Below are 27,788 nucleotides of genomic sequence, written 5' to 3'. Positions count from 1 at the left end.
CAGGCAGCAGGAAGGGAGCAAAGCCCACCTCCAGTGACACACTTCTTCCACCGAGACCACACCCACTCTAACAAAGCCACATCTATTAATCCTTCTCAAGTAAGGCTATTCCCTGATGACCAAGCATTCATATATATGAGCCTATGGCCATCTTATTTAAACCACTGTAACAGGGCCCTGGATTTAGCAGACCCTGAGACCTTAGCACAACCCACTCCATGATGGAAGAACCCCATTCAGGCTTTAAAACTCAGCACATAGACAGCACCACCTGCCAAAAACTAAAACAAAGGCCTACTCCATCAAAGTCCATAGTAATGGGAAAGTCTCTAAATATAGTAACCTTGCTTTTTGGCTTCTGTGGCTTGGTCTTATGCAGGGGCTACATGGAGAGTTCTTGACAAGCAACTGGTGAGGTGGGGACCAGGGTGGTCTGCTTTTCTGACACACAGGCTGACCTCATCAGTATGACACAGGATGTTCTGGTCCTGTGACTCTAAAGAAAAGCTACTGAACAGAACGACTTATATGTGACTCATGCTGTTGCGGTTCACATCGCAGAAACACTGATTCTGCAGCTACTTATCAGGATGCAGAAGGCCTCTCTCCCTCAGAGAATGGGGGAGACAGCTAACAGCCGCTGTTCTCTACTCTAGAGGACCGAGCTGATAAGATTTAACCCCTGAGGTTGCTTCAGGCAGGAGTGTCTTCCACAGCGAAAACCACATCAAGCTGGAGAGCAGTCAGGCCTGCCTTCCTTATTGCTGTCACCAAATGACTGCTTCCTTCCACAGATCTCCTGTCACCATGAAGGCCACCTTCTCAGTTACTCTGCTTGCTCTAGCCATCTCAGTGGGGACTTCCTTTGCAGTTGGTGAGTTACGAGTTCTTGCTCTACCCGCATTTCCTGTAATAGATCTAATCTATTTAAAACCCAGAGGTGCAAGTGCCATGTAGAGTCATTCAGTCAGTCATGTGCAGTGCTGGAGATTGAACAGAGAGCCTTGTGCATACTGGACAAGTGCTGTATCATTGAGCTACATCCCCAGTTTCCATTTATATTTACTTGATTACTAATTCCTCGTGTTATGGATGAAGCTAAAATCCAGAGAAAGGATTCACACAGCGTTGCTAAGTATCAAAACCACGAGTTGAATCCCGGCCTCTGTAATCCAGAGCCACTGACTTTTCCAAAGTAATAAGATATCAAGAGGACATCCAGGCCTAGGGAGCATTCATTTTGTTTGTATCTGTCCATATCTCAAACCCAAAAAGAACTTCTGTAGGATCTGGAGAAGGAGATTCTGATATTCTTCTGGCTAATGATGGACCTTTTTTTTTTTTTTTTTTTTTTTTTTTTTGCAGAAGCGGCACTCACAGTTAGCAGTAGAGCTAAGGACCACTCACATTCTATTCCCATTTAGACTCCCCAGGGCCTCATTCATCTTTAGTCTCATATTTTCCATAGCTACCGCCTCTCACACTGAATTCCCCTCCCTGTAACGTTCATACCTTGAAAAGCTTTGTAAGAAACTGAGAACTATTATTTATCTCCTCTCCCTCCATAGCCAATGTAACCCTGTCTGGAGGAAGCGAGGTACATTTCCACATGTCCTCACTTGGACTCAGTCCTCACCCCCTCTGCTACTGAACACACTGCCCACCGGCATCCTACCTTGTGTCCTTCTGACGAATGTTTAATCCTTGGGCCTTGTAGGTAACCAGACCCTAAGCCAGGAGACCCGCAGGCAGGGCAGGAGCTTCTACCCGGGGGCGAGAAGCAGTCTGACTACTGTCATGCTGCACGGGTCAAACACTGAGCCCCACTCTCCCACCCAAAGAAGGAGTGACCCTGTCACTTATCTGACTTCATGTACCCCACTTTCTTATCCTGCTCACACACAGCACAAGCCACATATTAAAAGTGTTGACTAAGCCTGCTTCCTCACAATGCAAAACCTTCTTTTCCCTCACAAACATTCAAAAACAGACATCTTGCTTTTCTGTCAGCACTAAAGCATCTTGCTCAGATCTTCACTCTGCCTCCGTGTCTGTGGATTGTTGAGGGTTAATAAACCTCTTTCAACTAGTTGGTGGTAGTGCATGCCTTTAATCCCAGCACTCAGGAGGCAGAGGCAGGCAAATCTCTTGAGTTTGAGGCCAACCTGGTCTACAAAGTGAGTTATAGGATAGCCAGAACTATTACACAGAGAAACCCTGCCTCAAAAAAAGTGGGGGCTGGCTGGAAAGGTGGCCCAAAGGTTAAGAGCACAGGTGGCTCTTCCAGAGGTCCTGAGTTCAACCATCTATAACGAGATCTGGTGCCCTCTTCTGGAGGGCAGGCAGAACACTGTATACATAATAAGTAAACAAACAAACAAATCTTTAAAAAAAAGAGAGAAAAACAAAACAAAACCTTTCCTGAAGAACTTTTCAACTCAGCATTCCTCTCCCTCCCTCTCTCTCTCTCTCCCTCCCCTCCTTCCCTCCCCAAAATCTAACAATGGCATCTTCTGCCAGCCTTCTGTAGCAAACACTCCACCTTTCCTGAAAAGCACCCTCTGCTAGTTGCACGGCCTTATATTTTCTCCCAAGTGCTCACATCTAGTAACTAAGTCCAGAAGACAGGACATGTAAGCCACACAAAGCCACACCTTCCTTCTCCAGTGCACAAGGCTCCCCTTCACTGCTGATCCCCCCCACTGTCCCTTGAGAGGGTTTTTATATTACACTATCCCTTGTACTTAACCCTCTCCCCTCCTGCCCCCAAGCTCTGTCTTTTTCCTCTCAGAATTGTGGAGCCAACAACAAGTCCAGCTGATGACAAAGCAGTTTTGTGCTTGGCCAGGAAACAGAAGCATGATAAGTTCACAAAGCCGTTTCCCAACTCAACAAAGGCTGAGAACCTTTTTGAGGATAAGGGAAGAAAAGGAAGGCTTTTAGGTGATAAAGAGTCACAGTCCTCTAATCCTGCATTCAGTCTGGGTTGGAAGCAATCAGACCAAGATGGCATGGGAGGCTGGGACCTGTACCAGGTTAATGTGTCACATAATATGTCACAGTGGGACAGAGTCTGGGGGGGTGAAGAAAATGTCAGCATGACATCCTTTATGACTGACACCAGTTTTGCTCTGCTCTGTCCCGCCATCTTTTTCTCAGCATTTGCTACGGCACATTTGCCGGATGTCTTGTCTGAAATGGAACATTGCTTATAAAAGAATTTAATAGAAGTCTGAGAGAATGTTTGCTTGGTAACAGCTTGAATTATTGTAAGACATCATTCTGCTCCCAAGTTCTTTAATACTATGCTGGATTTCTCAGCACCTAGCACACCTTATTACATATCCAAGAAAAATATACTGTGTGCCAGAAACTAAGCTAGACAGGTTTGCATAGCAGTGATGTCCCTGGACTCATGGTATGATACACCAAAGGTGGCAGATACAGTGATATCATGACAGCACACACCTTTAATCCCAGAACTCGTGAGGCAGAGGCAAACAGATCCCTGTAGATTTGAGTTTGAGACCAGCCTGGTCTACATAGTGAACTGCAGGATAGCAATGGCTATATAGAGACGATGGAAGGTATAGGGAGGAATATCATCAAAGAACTTCCCGGTCTCAAAACAAAACAAACAAATCATAGCACCCACCTAGCCATTAGCAGAGCATAACAGCTGGCTCCACATAGTGCCAAACTGGATTTGGTGGTGGTTGTGCAATTCTGAACACAGTGTGAACCGTTAGTCTGATATGCTCAGTGATTACTATGAGACATTAATTACGCACTAGTGGAAGGATTAATATAGCAGCATACACATTATATGACTTGAAGTTATATGACTCAACTGTAGTTAATGTATAATTAACTATATATGATTCTTCTGTATTACTTACATATTAAATAATTACATAATTAATATAAAGCTTTATATATGGTATACATATGATTGTAGAGATGTAGTCAGACCTTCCTTTGTGGAACTACCAGCCCACAAATAATGTCATGGAAAATTATTATTCATTATAAAAGCTTGGCCGTTAGCTTAGGCTTGTCCCCAACTAGCTCTTATCACTCAAATTAACCTGTTTCTATTAATCTACTTTCTACTACATGGCTTTTACTTCTCTCCTATTCTGTGCATCTGACTTGTTCTGCATCTCACAGCATCTCTTGTGAACCTAGATTCATCTCTAGATCCTCTCTCTCCCTTTCCCTGGAAATTTGACCTATTCTCTCCTGTCTAGCTATTGGCCATTCAGCTCTTTATTAAACCAATCAGAAGGTGCCTTGGCAAAGACACATCTTCACAGTGTACAAAAAGATTATTCCACCTCACAAAGATGCTTTGGATTGAGTACATAAGCTAGTGTCTTTTAAGGCATCTCAGTGTTATTATTACAGATCATTTATAACTTAAAATGTATTTCTTACACAACTAATGAAAATATAAGTGGCGGGGTGGTTGAGGGTGGCTCAGCTGGTAGAGTTTTTTTCAGCATGCACAAATCCCTGTGCTCTATCCCTAGTATGGCATAAATGGACACACATGTGTAATACTAGCACTCAGAGACAGCAGGCTCGGAAATTCAAGGTCATCCTGGACTGTCCAGCAAGCCCAAAGCCAGCCCAAACTTCATGAGCCCTTAAAGAAAGGAGGAGACAGGGCAGGCCATCTAGGAGAACAAAAAGGACTCATCAGGGGAGAAAAGGAAAGGAGGAAGGGTATAGAGAGGGATATTGTCAAAGACCTTCCCTTTAAGATTTATTTTATGTGCATGAATGTTTTGCCTGCATGTGTGTTTGCCACCGTGTTTGGGAACTGGCATTGTCTGTGCCCTGCTTTCATATGTGCGGTTTGAGCACTGCTTTCCGAGGCCAGAAAAAGGTGTCAGGTGCTCTGGAACTGGAGCTATGGTTGTGAGCCATGCTGTGGGAGCTGACATCTGAACCTTGGTCTTCTGCCAGAGTAATAATTTTATGAAATCCTGTACAAATGAATATATATCAATTATAAAAAATAATTTTAAAGCAAGGGGTTGTGGTGCATGCATTTAATCCCAGCACTCAGGAGGCAGAGGCAGGTGGATCTCTGAGTCTGAGGTCAGCCTGGTCTATAAATCTACTCAGAGAAACAATGTCTGGAAAATGAAAAAAGAATTTTTAAAATAAAAAAAAAAACTAAGGTTTTTGGAAGTTGTTTACCCGTGAAGGGGACTTCCTGACTCTTCGTTTCTGTAGAGGTCAGCTTGTGCTGAAGGGGAACCCTGGGCTCTGATTAAGATGAGATGCTCTTGAATGACAAGCAGGGCCTCCTTCATCTCCTTCATTGAGGACATAGACAGGGCAATAACTCTCTGGTGTGTATGCTTTTGCCTTCCAGATTTCGATCTTCCTATGAGCGGTCGCCTGACTGAGGAGCTCTTCCAGGAGACAAAGGTGAGCCCTACTTCCCAGATTCCCAAGAACAGGAATGGAGAAAGACCCAGCTTCCCTCCTAAGTCCTTGAGAGGTGGGGAGCAGGAGGGACTTGCCTGGGAACACCACGATCATAAGAGAGATCATAAGAAAGTCCCAGAGTACGTGCAGCTATTTGGTTACCTCTGGGGGACTCTTCCTACACAGTACTCCAGTCTGCAAGCCTCCTGTGATAACTAGCGCTAAATGCATGAGGAGATCATGGTTCAAATTCAGGTTCATCCCAGCCAGGTGGTGGTGGTGCACATCTTTAATCCAAATACTTGGGAGGCAGAGGCAGGCAAATCTCTGAGTTCAAGGGTAGCCTGGTCTACAGAGCTAATTCCAGGACAGCCAAGGCTACACAAAGAAACGCTGTCTTGAAAAACAAAATTCAGGTCGGTCCCATGCTGATAAGGACATTGTTTCCATGGTGATATCCAGGACATATGAATGCCACCTTTACTTCAAACCAGGGTAAATATGGAGGCTCTGAAGCCTGTTTTCTACACTCTTGGACTGTTGTGCCTTACTCCACCCCATCCCTGCTGCCAGTTACAATGACCAAAGGTCCTGGAGGGAGGTGATGGAAGCAGTGTTCTGTGTCTCACTTCAGATCTTATGCAACAAGAATGTAAGAAAGTGCTGGATGCTTTCCTACTACAAGCCAGATGAGCCTATATGTGCCACTGACCAAGTTACCTATGGCGGTGAATGCCATCTCTGCTCCAGGATTCTGTAAGTCTCCATTTTATAATCCCTGCCTCAGTCAATTCCCACCAGATCTTCCCTCCAGACACCCGACACCACTTGCTTCTCCATTCCTTCCCTTTCTCCTCTTGCCCCACAAAGTGGAATGGGATCCCATTCCAGCAATGCAGAAAGAGAAAGCCACAGAGGTCAGAGCACAGTGTCTGGTGCGGACAACGACCAAGTGGAGGGAACTCAGTGGTCAGCAGGTGCGGCATTCAGACTATGTGGCCATAGCCCAGTTGGCTCGCCAGGCCAAAGAGCATCCTGATGAGAAAACAGGCTAGTGAGATGGCTCAGAGGGTAGAGGCACTTGACACCAAGCCTGATGGCTTGAGTTTGACCCATGGTGGAAGAACGGCCCTACATTCCAAAAGTCCTCTGACCTCCACAGGTATACCACGGCACACACGTGAACACACACACACACACACACACACAAATATACAATGTTATTAAAACACTTTTCAAAGAAGAGGAGGAAGGGAGATGGGGAAAAAAGGAAGGGGAGGAGAGAAAGGAGCAGGAAGGGGAGGAGAGTGAGGAGGGAGGAGAGTGGGGAGGGGGAGGAGAGTGGAGGGGGGAGGGACAAACTGGTAAGGAGTTTTCCCGACTAATGGTTTATTGGTCTTGGAATGAATATTTTTCACCAAAACAACTTTTTACTTAATGTTTATCCTGTCAGTGGTTTACTTTGGGACCTGAGACATTTAGTTTTTGGCAACACTTATGCAAAATGCCCAACTCTTTGGTTCAAGGCACAGAAGTCTGCAGTAAGGAACCTTCACACAGAGGTGAGGGAATTCCTGGACGGAAGCTGCTGTCTTGAGGGATAAATCCACATTGTGTATAATATTCCCCAGTTAAGCCAATATTTTTGTTTTTGTTATTTTCAAACACAGGGTTTTTCTGTGAAGCCTTAGCTGTCTTGGAACTCACTCTGTAGATCAGGCTGGCCTTGAACTCAGAGAGTTTGACAATATCAAAAAAATCAGGGATTGGGGAAATGCCACCATGGGGAAGAATATTTGTAGCATCAGCATGACCACCAGAGTTTAAATTCTCAACACCCACAAGAAGAACCCAGGCATAGCAGCAACTCCAGTGCTGGGGAGGGGGGTGGGGGGGCCTGGGACAGAGACAGGAAGATCACTAGGCTTGTCACCACAAGCCAAGCTCTAAGATTAGTGAGAGACCCGATCTCAAGGGAATAAGGTAAAATGATAACGAGCAGGCTATCTTCTCTTCTGGTCTCCACATGCACACACACAGAAGCAGGTCCCTGCACACACATGCATAGACAGCACACACATATATCACATTCACATATCTACACAAACACTACATAAATAAAATTGTTTTCTTGGTCTGTGGATATAACTCAGTGGTAAAACTCTTCCTTGGTATATGTGAAGCCATATGTTCAACACCCCCAAGAATTCAAAAATAATTACAGTGCACATCTGTGATCCCAGCACAAGGGAGGCAGAGATAGGCAGAACTCTGTGAGTTGGAGGCTAGCCTGGTATACACAGTAAGCTCTAGGCCAGCCAAAGCTGCATAGTGAATCCATTTCAAAAAGCAAAAACAAGAGAAAAAATAAGTATAATAAAATATTTTCTCTGGTCAGTGGTGGTGCACACCTTTAATCCCAGCACGCAGGGAGCAGAGGCAGGCAGATCTCGGAGTTTGAGGCTAGCCTGGTCTACAGAATAGGACAGCCTGTACTACAAAGAGAAACTCTCTCTCAAAATAAATAAATAAACAAATAACTAAGTTAATTAAATAATTAATTAAATTTTTTTCTTAGCAGCTTCCCTGGGTCACAAATAAACTTGGTAGCAATCTAATCTGTATTTACAGCAATTACAAATAAAGATGTCAACTGGGCATGGCTGTGCTCACCTTTAATCCCAGCACTTAGGAGGCAGAGGCAGGCAGATCTCTGAGTTCGAGGACAGCCTGATCTACAAAATGAGTTCCAGGACAGCTAGGGCTAAGAAGAGAAAACTTGCCTTGGAAAAAGAAAGGAAGGAAGAAAGGGGGAGAGAGGGAGGGAGGGAGGGAGGGAGGGAGGGAGGGAGGGAGGGAGGGAGGGAGAGAGGGAGGGAGGGAGGGAGGGAGGGAGGGAGAGAGGCAGGGAGGGAGGGAGGGAGGGAAGAAGGGAGGGAGGGAGAGAGGGAAGAAGGGAGGGAGGGAGGGAGAGAGGGAGAGAGGGAGGGAGGGAGGGAGAGAGGGAGGAAGGGAGGGAGGGAGGGAAGGAGGGAGAGAGGGAGGGAAGGAGAGAGGGAGGGAGAGAGGGAGAGAGGGAAGAAGGGAGGGAGGGAGGGAAGAAGGGAGGGAGGGAGGGAGGGAGAGAGGGAGGAAGGGAGGGAGGGAGGGAAGAAGGGAGAGAGGGAAGAAGGGAAGAAGGGAGGGAGGGAAGGAGGGAGAGAGGGAGGAAGGAGAGAGGGAAGGGCAGAGAAGAAGTTACGCATACTTTCCTTCTTTGAGTGGTCACTATACAAACTACATCTTTACCCACTATACCAGTTAACACAGGCATAACTACTGTACACCCGTTTAATACAGGCATAACTATTATATACCAGCTAGCACAGGTATAACCATTGCATATCAGTTAACCCAGGCATAACTATTGTATACCACTTAACACACACATAACTATTGTACACCAAGTTAACACAGGCAAAGCCATTGCATATTAGATAATCCAGGGATAACTATTGTATGCCAGCTAACTATTGCTGTTTTCTTTTGAATCAGGAGAAAAAGATGAACAAATAAAAAATACATTTCATTGTCTTTTCTAGCTTTATAAGAGCTGCCCACTACTGGCTCTCTGATTCTTCACATAAATTCAAGATTGTCTGTTTCAGTTGAGACAGGGTCTCATTAAAAATAAAAAAAATAATAATAATAATTGTAAGCTGACCTCAGACTTGCTTAGACCAGTCTGGCGTCAGACTCATAACCTCCAGGCTCAGCCTCCTGAGGGCTATGAACACTATGATCAAGTGCGAACCACTACTCTTGACTTTCTGTGGATGAATTCAAGTTTCTGTCTAGAATCATTTTTTTTTTTTTTAAATCACATTTTATTTACTTTTGGTTTTTTTGAGACAGGGTTTCTCTGTGTAGCCTTGGAGCCTGTCCTGGAACTCACAGAAATCCTCCAGCCTCTGCCTCCCAAGTCCTGGGACTAAAGGCGTGCTCCTAGCTCACATTTTATTCATTTAGGGAAGATGCACTTGTACACGACACAGTGCACATGTGGAGGTCAGAGGTCAGCTTGAAGGAGTTGACTCTCTCCTTCCCACTTGTGAGTTCTGGGTGAAGCTCCAGCTGTCACCATGGCAGCAGGTGGGTTTACATGCTGACCCATTTCACCAACCCTGCTAGGGTTTTGTTTTGTTTTTTTTTTTTAACTTACCTTTTTTGTTTTTGAGAATTTGAGAATTTTATACATAATAATACCATGTTTACATCATACCCACCCTTCCCTGTTCCTTCTCTAACACCTGTGTGTCCCTCTCGATTATTATTGTTGCATATAAATGAGAGGACAGGGCAGATGCCATAGCAGGCTGCTCAGTCTTCTCAGAGATCAGTCTTCCATTTCAGCTTCCTGAGACTGAGCAAGCAGTTTCTGAGAGTCACTGGTGCCTCTGATAACAGGGACGAGGCAGATAGGATGCACCAAGCCTGTGCCACTGAGCCAGCTCCCACAGAAAGTGTGTACTAGGCCAGCCAGCCTCTACGGCAGCTCAAGGACAAAGCCTGGGACTTGTCCAGGCTTGCCCAAAGATGGAAAACTATAGCCCTGGCCAATTAGAATGCACTAATATGATTGCCACTTGCTTGAGCCAATCATATTTAAAGTGACCTAACTACCCTAGGAACGCCCCTTCTGATGTGCTTAAAAGGAGCCCATGAGCTCATGAACTCCAGGGTCTTCCCCATTTTGCCTTTGTGTGGGATGGCAGGCCCCAGTATACTGGAATAAAAATGCTCTTGCCTATTGAATACATGGATGGTGGTCTTTTGTGGGACTCCTCCAGGACCCTAACAATAAACACACATGCATAATCACCCTACAGACTTCATTTATGCTTGCCTATGTGTACTTGTATTTAGGGCTGACCACTTGGGGTAGGAGAACCTAAGAGGGGTTTCTTCCTGGAGAAAACTGATCCTCATCCTCTCAAGAAGTCACTGGCTGTAGCTCATCATCTAGGAATGGGACATTGTGAGATTCTCCATCCCCACCCCACTGCCCAAGTTAGTTAGATGGTGTGGTCATAATCCCAGTGATATGGTAGCCTGAACAAGACCAGTTGGGAGGTTTTTAATCACAGATTTAATGTCTGTATGTGGAGGTTTGCTGAGTTTTATTTTTCCATCACTCAGTTTAGATCATTGTTTTTCTGTGAAATTTTCATTATCATCTAGGTTATCTAATTCATATATCTATCTATCTATATATATATAGATATAGATATTCATAGTGTTTTCTTCTTTAAGATCATTATGTTTTTAATTATGTATGTATGTACACACACACACACACACACACACACACACACACACACACACGGAAGCATGACACACATAAATACAGGTCCTATAGAAGCTAGAAGATGTCAATGGATCCCCTGGAGTTAGAATGTAGGCTATGCCCAAACTCAACCTCTTCTGTCCTCCATAGATACACAGATATACATGCAGGCAAAACACACATTAAAAAAAATAAATACATTATATATATTATATATATTAATTCACTGTCATTAACAAAATATTTCTTTCTTGAATTTGCCTAACACTACCAAAAAAGACTTGGTCATGGTTTATGGCATACAACAGAATCATTATATAATCATATAATATAAATATATAAATATTATATAATCATAATATACTTTTTTCCAGATATGAAGACAGAACCATAATTAAAATGCATGATGGAGAATGTGTAAGTAAAGTCACTTTTGTTTTTTCACTTTTAAAAGTAAATCACATACACTTAACAGCTCATTTTCAAGGATTTATGAGTGGGAGTTGTATATGTACATGTAGTTTATGCATGAGCATTTGGGTATACACACAGAGAAGGCTGCCAGGTATCTTTTTTGTGTGACTTTTTTATTGCTCTCTGACCTGTTGCCTTGAGGCAGGGTATCTCCCTCTCAGGGTCCATTTGCCTCAGTTCCCCAATGCAGCTTACAGGGAGGAACTCACAGCCATGCCCAGGCTTTTACTCAGTCCTGGGAATTCAAACTCAAGTCCTCACATTTGTGCGGATTTTCTCTTAATCTCTGAGACATTTCACTAGCCACTGTTATTGAGGATTTTTAACAGTTTATTAAGAATATTGTTAAAATGTATAAAGGGAGAGATAGTGGTAAAATGAATGCCATACAGCTATCATACAGATTGAAAAAATTGGGAGGTTTGGCATGTCTTTCCTCTATTTATTTCTCTTTGTGTGTTTGATGAAGTATATTACACAGACTTGGAGATATCCTCCACCTCAACATTCTTCAGAGTGCATTGATAAGTTTAGACATCTCTTTACACACCTCCATTGCCATTACAGACATCTAATTAATTCCTTGGCATCTTCCAACTTCCCCGATCATCTAAAATATAAGAACTAGCCAATCGGTTGCAATGTCAGAGCCAGCCTGGCAACTCAGAGAGATTCTGTGGGTGAAGCCAGAGAATGGGAGGAAAGAGGAGGAGAAAGTAGGGGAGAGGAGGAGAGGAGAGACAGGCATTCTTAGACTAAAGAAAAAGAAAATTCAACATACTGCTTATAGAGATAGCCTAATACATAGAGAAACAGAAAATAAGTATATGTAACCAAACCTAAAAATCAGTGATAAACTAAAAGAAATCTGGACCAACATGCTTGATATGACCAAACAGAAGATGCTGGGGTCTTACCCTTGAGGTTAGAGACAGGTCAAACAAGTTGCAGGGTTACTGTTCATATATACTTCAAGATGCAGCAGGGACTTCTGGGTATCCAGCCAGTGCAATCTGCAAGGTGAAGTACTACTTATTAAAGTCTGAAAGCTGCGTGCTACCAGAATTCCTTCTTGCTCAGCATGAGGGAGGAATAGCCCTTGTGTCAAATTCAAGCCTTCAACTGCTGGGCTTATGGTTCACCCGTAAGAACAAAACTAAAGCTTGACCAGAGGCTATTAAAGATATAGTTGAGACAGACAAAGTGGTGTATACCTGTAATCCCAGGGAGATGGAGGCAGAAGGATCAGAAATTCAAGGTCATCCTTAGCTATATAAGTTTGATGCCAACCTAGGCTATATGAAACTTTGTCTCAAAAACCAAATAAACAAATAAAGATTAACCGAAAAAGAAAAGAAAAAGGGCCAGGGAGGTGGTTCAGTGCTTAAGAAGACTGCTTGCCCCTCCAGAAGCCCTATTTAATTTCCAGGCCCTACATGGTGGCTCACAACCATGTGTAACTCAGCTCCAGGACACCCAGTGCCCTTTTCTGACCTCATACGCACATGAGGCACCTCATGGTGCACAGACAGGCATACAAACAAAACACTCAGGTGCATCAAAACAACAGCAACAAAAAGCTGGGTATCATGACACACACCTTTCATCCCAACACAGGAGAGGAGTTCTGTGAGTTTGAGGCCAGCCTGGTCTACACAACTGGTTCCAGACCAGCCAGGGCTACATAAAGAGACCCAGTCTCAAAACAAAGTCTGGTGATAGTGGTGCAGGCCTTTAATTCTAGCACTTGGAAGGCAGAGGCAGGACAGCCTGGTCTACAAAGTGAGTTCCAGGACAGCCAGAGCTACACAGTGAGACACTGTCTCCAAAACTAGAAGACAACGACAAAAAACAAAAATTATATGACTTAATAGAGAAACAATCCATTCTCCTGAATTATATATTAAGACAATGATAGTTTTCTGTAAAACTGTGTTAGACAATATTTTATTTCCATGATCATTCCAGCTGATACCAGATCTGTGATAAATGAAGAACACTGGATGAGTTAGCAGACAGTGGGCAGAACCTGAAGGGATATTTTATCATCTCAACATCCCATACCTCAGGCAGAAAACAAGAATATGCATCTTTACATATTTATTCATTTTTTTCCTTTTTTTTTGGGATTTTTGGTTGTTTTGGTTTTGAGACAGGGTTTCACTATGTAGCCCTGGCTATCCTAGAACTTTCTATGTAGGCCTGGCTGAATTTGAACTCACACAAATCTAGCTGCCTGCCTCTGCCTTCAGGATGCAGGAATTAAAACCATGGACTACAACACCTGGCTTGTATATGTTCTTAATATCCAGGGGAAAAAAATGACAAAAAATAGGCAAAGACTGGTTTACAGAAGAAAGAGAAAAGCCAAATCTGAAATGCTAGCATTTGGAAGGCTAAACAGAACTGCCAATCTGAGATCAGCTCTGCCTCCACGGTAAGACCTTGTTTCTAAAACAAAAATCAGAGGCAGAGAATGTGCACTAGGCCTTGGTCATGAGCTAATTGATATGTAAAGCCTGCACAGATGCTCTGGAATAACTAGACAAATTCAAATTGAAACAATAATGAGATGCCAATTTATTGGCTACTGGAAAAAGTCAGAGGGTAGAGAAGTATCCAGTGCTGCTGAAGACAAAATCAACACTCTCTCAATCTCTGGGAACAATGAGGACTTAAAGTCACTGGAGAACAGTCTCACAAATTTAGACAATGTAACAAATTATGTACATATGTATCTTATGGACCAGCATTTCTAAACCTAGAAAATGACAAAAATGTTCTCATAGCTTTGCAAAGTGACATAGATGTTTATGGTAATGTTTATCATGGTGTGGAGCAAAAGAAAATGAATGAATGAATGAATGACAGTTCCTCCCCAGAGACTTGCAAAGTTCCTTATCTCTATCATACAACAGGAAGAAGACTTGTCCTTACACCTAACCCCCAGCTCTCCTTCTTGCCTAGAGTCACACCCTTTAATTCTGGTCATCTCCTCCCCCAGCTCCCTCACAGGAGGGCACAGCCCTTAGCTACATCTCATAGGAAAATAAGCAGAGGTCTGGAGAGGACATGATTTGCTTCAAACCCTCTAAGCTGAGAACCCATAGGGCTGCGTTGAGAATGTGGGGATATAGGTCCCATTCTGCTCTTCATCCAGCCCGTGTGTGTCACATGCCTCTAATCTAATGCCTCTATCCCCCATCTGCCCTCGAGTGGAATTTAAGAGGCTCCAAGTCCCCAGAATCACACAGGCACCCATACCCTTTGTTCTCTTCTGTGCCCACATCTACCCTGCATCTTTTCATCCTTCGATGAAATCAGAATGTCTTTAGTCAGCCTCAGTTCAGGGCTCAGGCTAAAAACTTAAGTTGGGTAGGATGGAGCAGATTTGCAATCCCAGCTACATGGGAGACTGGGACAGAAGAATTGCAAATTTAACAACAAAAATGCTTGAGAAGTATATTCCCATTTAATAAATGACAGTGACATACTGTGGGTCGGTATGGTTAACAGTGAAGCTTTTCTCTTAATTTCACTCACCTCAATTTCTCTAAGCAAATATTTCTCTTACAGATTTACTCCTTGGAAGACTATGAAGCATAAAATTTACTGGATCCTCAGATAGACAAGTAAAGCATGAAGGCTGAGCTTCAAAGATACCCAGTACTTTACAGTACTTGCCTAGCATGTATGAAACCTGAGGTTAAATCTCCAATTATTTGGAGAAAAAATATATATATACCTCCTTGAGAAATGCATCCTATAGTAAAAGATACTTGGATCAAAATCATTGATCTATTTCTTCAATAAATGATTCTCAGCATAAGCTTAGTTGGTAAACATTTTCTCAGTTAATAAGAACTTTTTCTTGCCAGGCAGTGGTGGTGCACACATTTGATCCCCACACTTGGGAGGCAAAGGCAGGCGGATCTCTGTGAGTTCTAAGCCAGCATGGTCTACAGAATGAGTTCTAGGACAGCCAAGGCTACACAAAGAAGCCCTGTCTCAGAAAAACAAAAAACAAATATTTTGTGTTCTCATCCCTCCATACTTTTCATACAAATTATGATAAAAACCCAATGAAATGCAAAATGAAGAAATAAATATCTCAGTAGCAGAACTAATGACAAGCTGAGGCCTTTGGTCATATTAAGTTGGGGGTGTGTCCTGTTAACCATGTAACTATCAGCATGTCTCTTAACAACTATACCATAAAAAAGGGGACAGAAGAATTGCAAATTCAAGGCAAATTGCAAATCCAACAACAGAAATGCTTGAGAAGTATATTCCCATTTAATAAACAACAAAAAGCCCTTGCAGGTTGCTAAGGCAGGAAGAAGTCATCAGCTGTCTGACTCGGCTGTGAATCCTGTGAGCTGTAATAAAGAGCAGCAGGGCAAGATATGACCCATGAGTGCAGATGGTGGCACAAGCAGATGCAAGTTACCATCTGCTTTCTGACTGGATTTAAGGCCTGCTTCGTAAGAGGAAATACAAGTCTGGAACTTAAATCTGGCCAAAGGAGTGCAAACATTGTAAGAGCCAGTGGACCAGGATGCCTGCTGCAAGATGGTGTCTTCTAGCCATGGCAGGGAAACTGTAGCCATGAAATTTCAAAAATATGGTTTCCTAAATCAATGCCAGCTGAGAATCAGTTTCCTCCAGGCACAAGCTCCCTGATAGCTCATCCAGTCTCAAGTGTTTAGCCCTACGTGTGTACATATGAGCAGACAGTTTGCTTTATTAAAGTTACAGACAGTTGTGAGCTGCCATGTGGGCAGTGGGAACTGAGCCCAGGTCCTCTGCAAGAGCAGCAAATGCTCTTAACCAGCAAGCCATCTCTCCAGCCCCTAGGTTTTGTTGTTGTTATTATTATTATTATTATTATTATTATTTTATTTGTTTTTGTGTGCACATGCATACCACAGCACACATGTGGAGGTCAGAAGACAACCTGGGGGTGAGGGGTGATTCTCTCCTTATACCATATGGATCCTGGGGATTGTACTCCCATCATCAAGCTTGGTGGCAAATGCTTTTATCTACTGAGCCATCTTGCCGGCCCATTATTACCCTCTTAATAGGTGATTTTTCCCAACTGAGTTTAGACTCACAAAATTAAGACTGAAAAACTACCATGGAACTTCCCAATAAAATTGAATCAAAATGTTCACAGTACTTTCACCGTTTCATAGTTGGGTCTTGGCTACATTAAGAACTGAAAACTGCTGGAGAGATGGCTCAGTGGTTAAGAGCACTGACCTCTCTTCTAGAGGACCAGGGTTCAATTCCCAGCACCCACATGGGAGCTCACAACTGTCTGTAACTCCAAGATCTGACACCCTCACAGACATACATGCAGGCAAAATATCGATGTACATAAAATAAATAAGCTTAAAGAAAACCTGAAAACTAGGAAAAATTTTGCCTGGGAGCCAGTAGAATCTGGACATTGAAGTGTTTTCTAGATATGTGGGTGTAAAACAATGTTCTGATATATCTTCCATTTTTGGTACCAACATATATGCTTATTATTATTGCTGTGGTTTCAAGTGAAGCTCCTAAGTCTTGGTACGGAAGTAACAGAATTAGAAGGCAGGCATATTTGGTTCCCACATTAAGCTACAGCCTCTAACAGCTCCTTAGATTATCAAGAGACCTAACAATTTGACCTCTACCCATCTGCCATTTCTTTTTTGTTGGTTCTTCTTTGTTTTGTTGGGTTTTTTGTTTTTTATTTATTTTTATTTTATGTACACTGGTGTTCTGCCTGCATGTATGTCTGTGAGAAGATGCCAGATCACCTGGAACTGGAGTTACTGACAGTTGTGAGCTGCCAGGTGAGTGCTTGGAATTGAACCTAGGTCCCCTGAAAGAGCAGTCAGTGCTCTTAATCGCTGAGCCATTTCTCCAGCCCTTATTTTTATTTTTCAAGGGCTCCCTACAGAACCCTAGTTGTCCTGGAATTCACTACGTGAACCAGGCTGACCTTGAACTCATAGAGATCTGCCTGCATCTGCCTCCTGAGTGCTGGGATCAAAGATGTGTGCCACCACCAACACCCAGCTTCTTCGTTGGGTCTTAACACCAGTTCTGAATAAACCACTTCATCCTCCTAAACTATATTTGCCCGTACTTCTATCATGCAGTTTGACCATTTGTCAAGAATGGTCAAAACAACCATCTTCCACTATGACTGTTTTATGTGCATGTAGAAACCACACAGGCTGAAGAAAAGTTGAGTTAGGACAATTGTTTTAAAGTTACTGAAGTCTCACACTCCAGATGTATGTTAACAAAGATGAACAATAGAAGGAGAATTGGGCTTGGTCTATCCGGGGAGTAAGACTGACTAGTGGCTAATGGTAAGGTTAATCTCATCTTGTGAAAGCAGAAATGGACTCATGTCTTCACCAGACAGACAGACGGACGGACTATCAGACTGGAGAGATGGTTCAATGTTTAAGAGCACTCACAGATCTTGCAGAGTTAGGTTCTGTACACTGCACCCACGTGGTGGCTCACAAACATCTGTAACTCCAGTCCAAGTTGGTTGATCACCTCTTCCAGCCTCTACTGGTAATAGGCTCACACATGCTGCACAAACATACATACAGGCAAAATACCATACACATAAAATAAATAAATGGATTTTCATGCTGAAGAGATGGCTCAGCAGTTAAAAGTACTGGCTGCTCTCCCAAGAAACGGGGTTATATTCCCAAGTGTAAAAGTGTAAACTCACAACCATCTTTAAATCCAGTTCCAATGGATCCAGCACCCTCTCCAGGCTCCATAGGACCAGGCATGCATGTGGGGTAACAGTAAAAAAAAAAAAAATTAAGGTTTTTTTTTTTATAAATAAGGCCAAACGGTGGTGCACACGCCTTTAATCCCAGCACCTGGGAAGCAGTGGCAGTGGATCTGTGGATCTGTGAGTTCAAGAACAGTTTGGTCTACAGATCGAGTTCCAGGACTGCCAGGGCTATACAAACAAATAACTAAACGGAGTTTGAGGCCAGCCTAGTCTGCAGAGAGAGTTCCAGGACAGCCTGTTACACAGAGAAACCATGTCTCAAAAAACTAAGAAATAAATATAAATAAGAAAGAGGGGGGGGAGGAAGGAAGGAAGAACGAAAGAAAGAAAGAAAGAAAGAAAGAAAGAAAGAAAGAAAGAAAGAAAGAAGGGGACTTTTCTCAGGAAGACACCTTGTGTAAACAAGCTGTCAGCACTGAAGTCCCTCCTTCCAGCATTCCGGGAGTGGGATGTCTGAGCATCCAAGTTGTGAAGTTAAAGGAGCAAACTTGAAACTTGAACGGATTATTGTTCCTTCTCAATTTCAGTCACACGAACGCGCGCGTCACTCAACTTTACCGCTGCTACACAGTGCGCGCGCGCGCGCACACACACACACACACACACACACACACACACACACGCACGCACGCATGCACACTCGCACACACGACTTTACTGCCGCTGAGGAGGGCTGCCCAGCAATGTGCCTGAAGGACCCCGCAGGCTAACTAGCTCAGTGCCTGCTGGCCTACAGCGTTGTCGGGAGGACCAGGTGAATGCAGAACCCAGACCCGCCATGGAGCCGGGATAGCTGAGCTTCGGCTGGGCTTTGGCCCGGAGTAAAGACGCCCAGATCGTACGGCTGGAGGCCTAGAATATGGGGGCAGAAGGCGGGTCGGGAGTCAAGACGGGGGGCGTGGCCACAGAAGTGGGGCAGAAGTAGCATTGAGGGGCCAGCAAGTTGGTGACCAGCGTGGGAGTAAAAGAAATGGCCTCAGCTGGCGCGGCAACGTGTAAAACTAGTAACTGGCTGATAGGGTGACCTTTAAGTCAAGCCAGTTTCTTCTCTCTCTCTCTCTCTCTCCCTTTCTCTCTCCTCTTCCTTTTCTCTCCCCTTTCCTTTGGTTTTTTGATTCCTGGAACTTGCTGTATAAACCAGGCTGGCCTCGAACTCACTGAGCTCCCCCTGCCTTTCTTTACATGACAGTATTTTCTTGTAAACCAATCGCCAAGACAGCCCTAACCAATTGGCATTTGTAAAGGAACCACACCCCGCTCTACAGGTTGCCTGTCCTCCCTTGGGAACCTCTTAACGGCCTGGCCTTGGAATGCTGGATCAGGTCCCTGTACTGATTCACCCAACTAAATACTGTGGAAAGCCAGGTACGTACTAGGCGCCCTGAACTAAGGTGAGGATGGTGAGTGGAGCAGGCTGAGGCTGGGCGTTGTTGGAGAAGATGTAGCTGAAGGAAGCATTTGAGCCCTGAGAAAGTCTGACTGAAGAAGTGAGCTGAGTCAAATGGGCAAGTAGACGCCAACAGGAGGAAGGAAGCGCACGCGGGATGTGGACACTGCCTCACACAAAGCTTGTCTGGCCGGAAAGGCACGGGACTGAGAAAGCCTACTGAACCTGAGCAAAGGAGTTAAGGGTTGTGGGGCTCCAGATGGAGACAGAAGGTAAAGTCTTCTCAATCAGAAGACCCAGGGACCAGAACAAGTTAAAGACTGGGAGACTATGCCAGAATACCCTGGAGAGAGCTAAGGAGGGGATTGTTTAGGTTTAGTTGCTGTGGCTGCTGTGGGACAGACTTAGAGTGGCAGGTTTGAAAACCTAGACACCATTAAGGAGGGTGTCACAGAAGGCTCGAACAAAGGGGTAACGACAGCTACGAGGGAGAAATTTGTATGGACTTTGAGATGTATCATATAGGTAAGGGTTTTAGAACTTGATGATAATGTGGAGGTGGGGAGTTAGGAACTGGAGGTCTCAGGGACATCCCCCTGTACAGTTGTCCATGAATAGAAAAGACCTCAGACCTTAGCATAGTTTCTTTGATTCGGCCATCCCCTGGCACTACTACCATGATTGACTAAGCTATATCCAGGCTAAAAGTAATGAGAATGTTGACTGATTCGACCCTGTTCATGTCCCTGGACACCTCTGTATTTGTTAACAGAGATGATATTTTGAGGACTTGGTTAGGGCCTGGCTCTATAGTCCAGGCTGTATGTATAGTCAGCCTCTAAGTGCACCCAGCTGACATCTTTCCTCCTGCAAAAGTAATTTCTCACATGTAGGTAGAATTTCACAGTTGAAAGTGACCTTTGATGTTAACCAAGAAGACATGAAAGTATTGGGAAAATCAGGTGGTAGTATCAATTCACATTTCTCTTCATTGGAGAACTCCCTCATGCCCTTGTACTTGCAGCATAAACCAGACCGTCTCACAGGGTAACCTGAGTGTCCCCTCTACAATTTCATGAAAGAAAAAGACCAAATAAATAGGTGTCATACACAGCCTTACAGTATAGCAACCAGATGCTCTGTGAATCTTTTGGGGTTTCTTTTGAGACAGGGTTTCTCTGTGGCTTTGGAGGCTGCCCTAGAACTAGCTCTTGTAGACCTGGCTGGTCTCAAACTCACAGAGATCCACCTGCCTCTGCCTCCCGAGTGCTGGGACTAAAGCTGTATGCCACCACCACCCAGCTGCTCTGTGAGTTTTGAGTGAAGACCCTGGTTGACTTGCAAGGCTACTTGGCTTCCAGGGTAGAAGGGGCTGAGAGCTCAACACTATGTGGTGCTTAATCCAGCTCTCTGGTGGCAGGGGTGAGATGACCTCCATCTTTCGAAGTCCTCAGGCTCTCCAGCTCACACTAGCCCTGATCAAGCCTGATGCAGTTGCCCACCCACTGATTCTGGAGGTAAGAATGAACCCTAACCCTCCACTGCCCTGTCTCAGGTTCCACTGACCCACATACACATAAATAAGCAAATATAGCTGGACATGGTGACAAGGCAGAAACAGGAAGATTTCTATGAGTTCCAGGACAGCCTGGTCTACAGAGCTAGTTCCAGGACAGGCTCCAAAGCAATACAGAGAAATCCTGTCTCAAAAAACCAAAAAAAAAAAAAAAAAAAAAAAAAAAAAAAAAAGAGCTAAGAGCCATGGACTCTGACTCTAAGATGACTATTCTCTTACAGTTAAGACATATCTAAAATACAAGCATTGTTTTTATATTTTTATTTATTTTACATGAGTGCTGGGGATTTTAATTCAAGTCCTCATGCCTACACAGCAAATGTTCTTACCCACTAAACCATCTTCCTGAATCAATTTGTCTTGTAACAAGTTTTTATTGAGTAGCTGTAGCTGGCCTGAGATTCACTATGTAGTCTAGACTGGCCTAGAACTTAGAGATCCACCTGCCTCTGCCTCCAGAGTGCTAGGATGAAAGATATATTCCACCATCCCCAGTCCCAATTAAAAAGACAAAACTCTAGTCTTTGTGTATTATATTAGCTTATCTAATATATATTATATTTTTAAACTAATTATATTAGTTTTAACTAATATATGTATAATGTATATACATATATGTATGTGTGTATATATACATATATAAGTTATCAGTTATTACATACATTCTAAATTAAATGCTTAAAACAACTCATTTCAAGCCAGAGAGATGGCTTAGCATTAAAGAGCACTGCTCTTCTAGAGAACCTGGGTTTGGTTGCAATACCTACATACTGGCTCATAACCATCTGTAACTCCAGGTCCAGGGAATCCAACACCCTCTTCTGGCTTAGGCACATACACGATACACAGAAATACATGCAACACTCATAGGATAATAAAAATACTTTTTGTTTTGTTTTGTTTGAACATGTTCCTTGTCTTCCAATTCCATAGTTTAGAGGTCAGTAAGTTTTCCTGAGTTATCTGCTACTTAGCAACTCTTGAGGCCAAAGACAAGGTATGGACTGACTGCCTAGATCCTTTCATAGAACATCTAGGGATTTCCCAGCTCCAGGATTGTTAACACTGTTGGTAGAATATGGTTCTGTGTGCCTGCTAGCTTTCAGGCCGGAACGAACCTCAGTGTCTAGAGATAATCCACATTCCTCATACAAGCAGTGATGTAGCTAATCCTTTGTGTTTTTCAAACCTCTCTAGTTTTCAGCCCCAGACCAGAGAAAACTTTAAAAAGGCTGGTGTAAACTTTTATTATGTTTGATTGTTATATGTGTATATGAGAGAGACAGCATGTGTGTGTAGTTCAGAGGACAACTTAACAGAAGTTGGTTCTTGCCTTCTACCATGTGGATCCTGAGGATTGAACTTGGGTCCTCAGGCTTAACAGCAAGTGTCTTTACCCATTGAATCCTTTTACTGGCCCCTTATGTGACTGTTTAGTCCCACCAGGTGAACCTTCTTTCTTCTAGCTAAAGCAAAATCAACTGATTAGTAACCTAAATTGTATCTGCAAAATCTGTTTTGTTGCAACCCCAATAAAAAATAAAAATCTGTTTTGTTATGTAATGTGAGCTTAATCGTATTTTGTCCCACAGGCCAAGGACAGGGGTGGAAACCCTGAGCTGATGATCAGTACCCAGAAATCATTATTACCATTCACCATGGTAAACAAGATTGACAAGAAGCAGAGTGTAGAAGTAGACAAGATGAGGGCAGGATGACAAATATCAGTGAATTCTAATATTTAGGGAATGTTTATAATAAAAACAATGCAGACAAGCCGGTGGTAATGGCACATACCTTTAATCCCAGCACTGGGGATTAAAGATTATGGTGTTCTGGGTGGTGGGGCCTAGGTGCATTAACTCTTGTCCCAATGTCCTTTAGGTTCATACTCTGGCAGTACAACTGAGGCCTTGAGCTCCCTTCACGTCACCTTCTGGCCCCCTTTATGGCTTTCTGCCACTGGGCCATACTTAAAAAGAGAAGATTGATTTTCCCCGAGAGGTTCACAGGTTTTCGTCCATGGCGCCTGGTCCTGTCTCTTGGAGCCTATGCTAAGGATGGACACTAATGAGAAGTGCTCACAGCATGGGCTGGATTGTGAAGAGTGACCAGGCTGAGGTCCTTCAAGAGCACACTCCTGGGCTGGAAACATGGCCCAGAGGTTAAGAGCACTGGCTCTTTTCACAGAGGACCCAGGTTCAATTCCCGGCATTTACATGGCAGCCACAGCTGTTGGTAACTCCAGTTCCAGGAGATCTGAAGCCGCCTTCTGGCCTCTAAAGGCACACTGCACTCAGATGGTACACAGATGCCTGCAGCTGCCTTTACATGAGCTTTGGGGATGGAAGGGTGCTTAATATCTAGACCATAGCACTCATCCACAGGACACACACTTTTGTTTTCCTTTGTTTTTGTTTTTTTTTTTTTGTTTTGTTTTTTTTTTTTTTTTTTTTTTTTTTTTTTGAAACAGAGTTTCAATGTGTTACTGGCACTGGCACTAGCTCTTTAGACCAGGCTGGTCTCGAACTCACAGAGATCCACCTGCCTCTGCCTCCTGAGTGCTGGGCCTAAAGGCATGCGCCACCACTGCCCGGCTCACAGGAGACACACTTTAAGTGATCCTTTTAGACAGCTGAAGTCCTGATGGAATTTATCTCTGGGATGGTTTGTTCTCCAGGCTGTTCATCAGCAGATTCTGAGCAACAAGTTCCTCATTGTACGAATGAGAGATCTACACTGGAAAAAGGAAGACTGCTGCAGGTTTTACCGAGAGCATGAAGGTAAGGCCAGGCAGGAGTCTGCATTACACCAGTGTGTGTGTGTGTGTGCACGCACGTGTGTGTGCGTGTGCACGCGTGTGTAGAGGCAAGAGGCAACCTTAGGTGTCAGTCACAAGCTTGCGTGCATGCACACGCACGCACACACCCCTCACATCAGGGTCTCATCACTGGCCTACAACTTGACAAGTAAACTAGGCTGGCTGGTCACTGAGCCCCAAGCATCCACCTCCCTAGCACTGGGTTTGTAAATGTGTGCCACCATGCCTGGCATTTGTATGTGTGCTCTGGAAATCAAACTCGGGTCCTCATGCTTGCAATGCAGGCCTTCACTGGCCAAGCCACCTCCCCCTACCCTAGGTCTTCTCATGTTTGTTTCTGCACAGACTTCTCATGATGATCAGAGAGAGTTCCTGTATAGTCCCAATCAGAATTTTAATATTATGTCTTGGTAATGTCAGTAATTAACACTGAGTAAACATTTATTTTGTCAAACATTTCCCAAATGCTCATTATTTCCCTTAATGTTCTCAGATTTAGAATAGGAGGTGGCAGGTAGTATTCTCTAACACACGCACGCACACATAGAAAGATAGTCATTTCCCCCTAATCATAGCAGCTGATATTATATCCCAGAGCATAGATTTGGAAGACACGCTAGGGAAGTTAATGACTTAACCAAAACTGTACAAATTGCACGTGGCAGAATCTAGATCTGCACTCAGAAACGTAAATCTCCAGAGTTCTTATTACTCTCTGTAAACATACGGTATTACAGATGGTGAAAAGTGAGAAACTTCTCTTGGGTACTATATCCTGATGAAGGGACTCTCTCTCTTTGCAGGGCGTTTTTTCTATCAGCGGCTGGTGGAGTTCATGGCCAGGTACTTGTAATTTTGGTCCCAATATCTTTATGTGCTGTGGCTCTTCCCTATGAATAGAGTTGTCACTTTCACTTACCACCCTTTAAAAATGTAATCACTGTCAAGGTAGAATACGCCTGATAGAGACCAAGTGTGGTAGCACAGAGGCAGGAGGATCTCTGTGAGTTCCAGGATAGCCTGATCTACAAAGTGAGTTCTAGGACAGTCAGGGCTGTTAGAGGGCAAAGAACTCTCAGGAAGTATAGTTCATGTTATTCTTTCCCTGTTCAAAACATGTCCTAGATTAGGTGGTCAAATTCCTCTTATTTTCAGTGGGCCAATCCGAGCCTACATCCTTGCCCACAAAGATGCCATCCAGCTTTGGAGGACACTGATGGGACCCACCAGAGTATTTCGAGCACGCCACATGGCCCCAGATTCAATTCGTGGGAGTTTGGGCCTCACTGACACACGAAACACTACCCATGGCTCAGGTGAGTCTAAACCTCTCATCCACAGCCACAAATGAGGAAGGATGTCTTAGGGCAGGTGAGTAAGCCATGTGGGGAGATTGACAGCCAGCAGTCCCTCCATGGAGCTTTTGTTCCATATGTTTCTGGCCCTTTATAGTTGTCTGAGCCATGTGACCTGTGAGCTTTCTTTGTATATCCCAGTCCTGAGTGGTTGCAGTTTCTGAACCTGGTGCTGAGACTGTCTTTCCTGCCTCCACTCTGCATTCCCTGAGATAACCCTTCTCTCTCATTTTATTTTAAGACATGGTCTTGCTTTGTTTCCTAAGCTGGTCCCAATCTTTCAGTCCTCCTGCCTCAATCTCTTAAGTAGCTCTTCTCTCCCTTTCCTCTCCTCACAGACTCCGTGGTTTCTGCCAGCAGAGAGATTGCAGCTTTCTTCCCTGACTTCAGTGAGCAGCGTTGGTATGAAGAGGAGGAGCCCCAGCTGCGCCATGGTCCTGTGCACTACAGTCCAGAGAAAGGCATCCACTGTGCAGCTGCTACAGGAAGCCCCAAACCAACCTAGTAAAGTCCTGTCAGTCCCTGAGGACAGGTGGCAGTGTCCAGCCTTTTGTCTTCGGGTCAGGGAATCGTGGGCATCACCTGCCCAAAGACCTAGCATGTCACAGCCCAGCTGCTGTAGTCTGCCTCTTCTGTGGGAGAGTCTTGGGTATTTGGGAAGGATGGTGACTCCTCTTTGTGTGTGTGTGTGGACTGAGATAGGGTTTCTCTCTGTAACATCTCTGGCCATCCCAGAATTGGCTTTGTGACCAAACTGGCCTTGAACTCACCGAGATGCACCTGCCTCTGCTTCCTGGGTGCTGGGATTAAAGGCATTCGCCACCACTGCCAGGTGGCTCTTCTTTTTGCAAATGACTGTCCTCCTTCCTCAAGAAGGAGCCTGCCTATCGACTAGCAGTGACTGTGTAACCAATAGCTGATCTGACTCTTTAATAAATTCTGTGCTACTGAATCCTCCAGGCTGGCAGCACTTGTGTACAAGCTTTCTCTCTTGTTCATTGGAGTTGTTGCATCTGCCCTGAAGGCAGGTTTCTGGTCTGTCCTAACTGAAGAGAGAATCGTGTAAGAATCTCTCAGTGGGGTGATTATGTAGCACATAAATGCACCCATTCACCAAGTTGAGTGTGGACTCAAAACCATGCTGTGGACCTATGCACAGGCTTCCTGGAGGAAGAGGTACTTTTCCTTTGAACCAAGGTGCCTCTGCCAGTGCTTGTTTTGCCTCCACTATACCAGCACGACTGCTAACACATTACCGATTACAGCAAGGGGCAATGACAAACAATGGGGATTATTCCTTTGTCTCTGCTTGCTGCCTGGTTGCCTCTGTTGCTTTGCACCTCTGGGTGCCTCTGCAGCTGTATTCATCTGGTGAATCAATTTTGGTCTTTAGTCGAGTTTATGAAGCTTCTGCCTATGTCTGGGATAAAGATTCTGGGATGTGGTGGCATATGACTTTACTGCCAGCACTCAGAAGATAAAGGCAGGTGGATCTCTGTAAGTTTGACGGCATGCCGGCATTGGTGGCACACACCTTTAGTCCCAGCACTCGGGCGGCAGAGGCAGGAGGATGTCTCTCCATGAGTTCGAGGCCAGCCTGGTCTACAGAGTGAGTTCCAGGACAGCCAGGCTACACAGAGAAACCCTGTCTCTAAAAAAAACAAACAAAAAAAAAAAAAAAAAAAAAAAAAAGACAACAAACCTGCCATTATCTGAAATTCAAAGCCAAGATCCAGCCAACACATCCAGGCCTGAGATACAGCTAAAAAACTAAGGTGTGATCTACCATCAAACCCACTGTTCTAGACCATTCCATTCAACACACAGGTACAGCTCCAAACCCAAATTCCTAGTTGGTACACTCTATACAGGTCAATATCCCAAATATATAACTTCATAACACTTGTGGCTTAAATTGTACTCCCTATCCCTATTTATCAGTTGAGTTCCTGTTTCCAAATGTGAGTTTATTTAGAAGTAGTTATGCACCCTGTCTTAGTGTTTCTACTGCTGTGAAGAGGCACCATGACCTCAGAAACTCTTATAAAGGAATATATTTAATGAGGTGATGTAGCTGAGTGTTTTTCTCTGTCCAGCTGGTCCCCCCTGGACCAGTTTCTCTCCTGCTCTCAGGTCCCTCAGCTGATTATAAAACACTCAGAGGCTAATATTAATTATAATTATTTGGCCAATGGCTTACGTATACTACTGACTAGCTCTCACAATTAAATTGGCCCATTTATATTAATCTCTATATTGCCACGAGGCTGTGGATTACCAGTGATGATCCAGCATGTTATTCCTTCAGCAGCTACCTGGCATCTCCCTGACCCTGCCTTCTTTCTCTCTGTATCTCCCGCCTAGCTATATTCTCCCTGGCCATTGGCCAAATCAACTTTATTTTTCAATCAATAAGCAACATATATTCACAGCATCCAGAAAGACATCCCATATCAGGGCGGCACACATTTTCCGAGGTGTAGTCCACAATCATGGTGGGACAAGGCAGTGTGCAGGCAGACACGGTGCTGGAGAAGGAGCTGAGAGGCTACATCTGGACCATCCGAGAGCAGGAAGTAAACTTTCT

General features: G+C 44.1%; 2 protein-coding genes across 3 annotated transcripts; both read left to right on the top strand.

Annotated features, from left to right (window-relative positions):
- The first annotated feature begins 615 nt into the window (after window positions 1–615).
- On the top strand, window positions 616–15,060 carry Spink8 (serine peptidase inhibitor Kazal type 8 (putative)). The gene is made up of 5 exons (XM_051203708.1): window positions 616–874; window positions 5,387–5,442; window positions 6,077–6,198; window positions 11,143–11,185; window positions 14,819–15,060. The coding sequence occupies exons 1-5, from the start codon at window positions 775–777 to the stop codon at window positions 14,846–14,848; spliced, it is 351 nt and encodes a 116-aa protein (XP_051059665.1). The 5' UTR covers window positions 616–774; the 3' UTR covers window positions 14,849–15,060.
- A 3,853-nt stretch (window positions 15,061–18,913) lies between these two features.
- Nme6 (NME/NM23 nucleoside diphosphate kinase 6) lies at window positions 18,914–25,728 on the top strand. 2 transcript variants are annotated; one of them, XM_051203696.1, is made up of 7 exons: window positions 18,914–19,004; window positions 19,252–19,427; window positions 20,870–20,966; window positions 23,706–23,808; window positions 24,650–24,689; window positions 25,002–25,162; window positions 25,540–25,728. In XM_051203696.1, the coding sequence occupies exons 3-7, from the start codon at window positions 20,877–20,879 to the stop codon at window positions 25,704–25,706; spliced, it is 561 nt and encodes a 186-aa protein (XP_051059653.1). In that variant the 5' UTR covers window positions 18,914–19,004; window positions 19,252–19,427; window positions 20,870–20,876; the 3' UTR covers window positions 25,707–25,728. The 2 variants fall into 2 exon arrangements, with proteins under 2 accessions (XP_051059653.1, XP_051059645.1); XM_051203688.1 differs by lacking the exon at window positions 18,914–19,004 and having other exon boundaries at window positions 19,031–19,427.
- The last annotated feature ends 2,060 nt before the right edge of the window (window positions 25,729–27,788 follow it).

Source organism: Phodopus roborovskii, unplaced genomic scaffold (genome assembly GCF_943737965.1).
Source record: "Phodopus roborovskii unplaced genomic scaffold, PHOROB, whole genome shotgun sequence".
Lineage (NCBI taxonomy): Eukaryota > Metazoa > Chordata > Mammalia > Rodentia > Cricetidae > Phodopus > Phodopus roborovskii.
The sequence above is the reverse complement of the archived record's forward strand: the minus strand, read 5'-3'. Positions and strand labels throughout refer to the sequence as shown.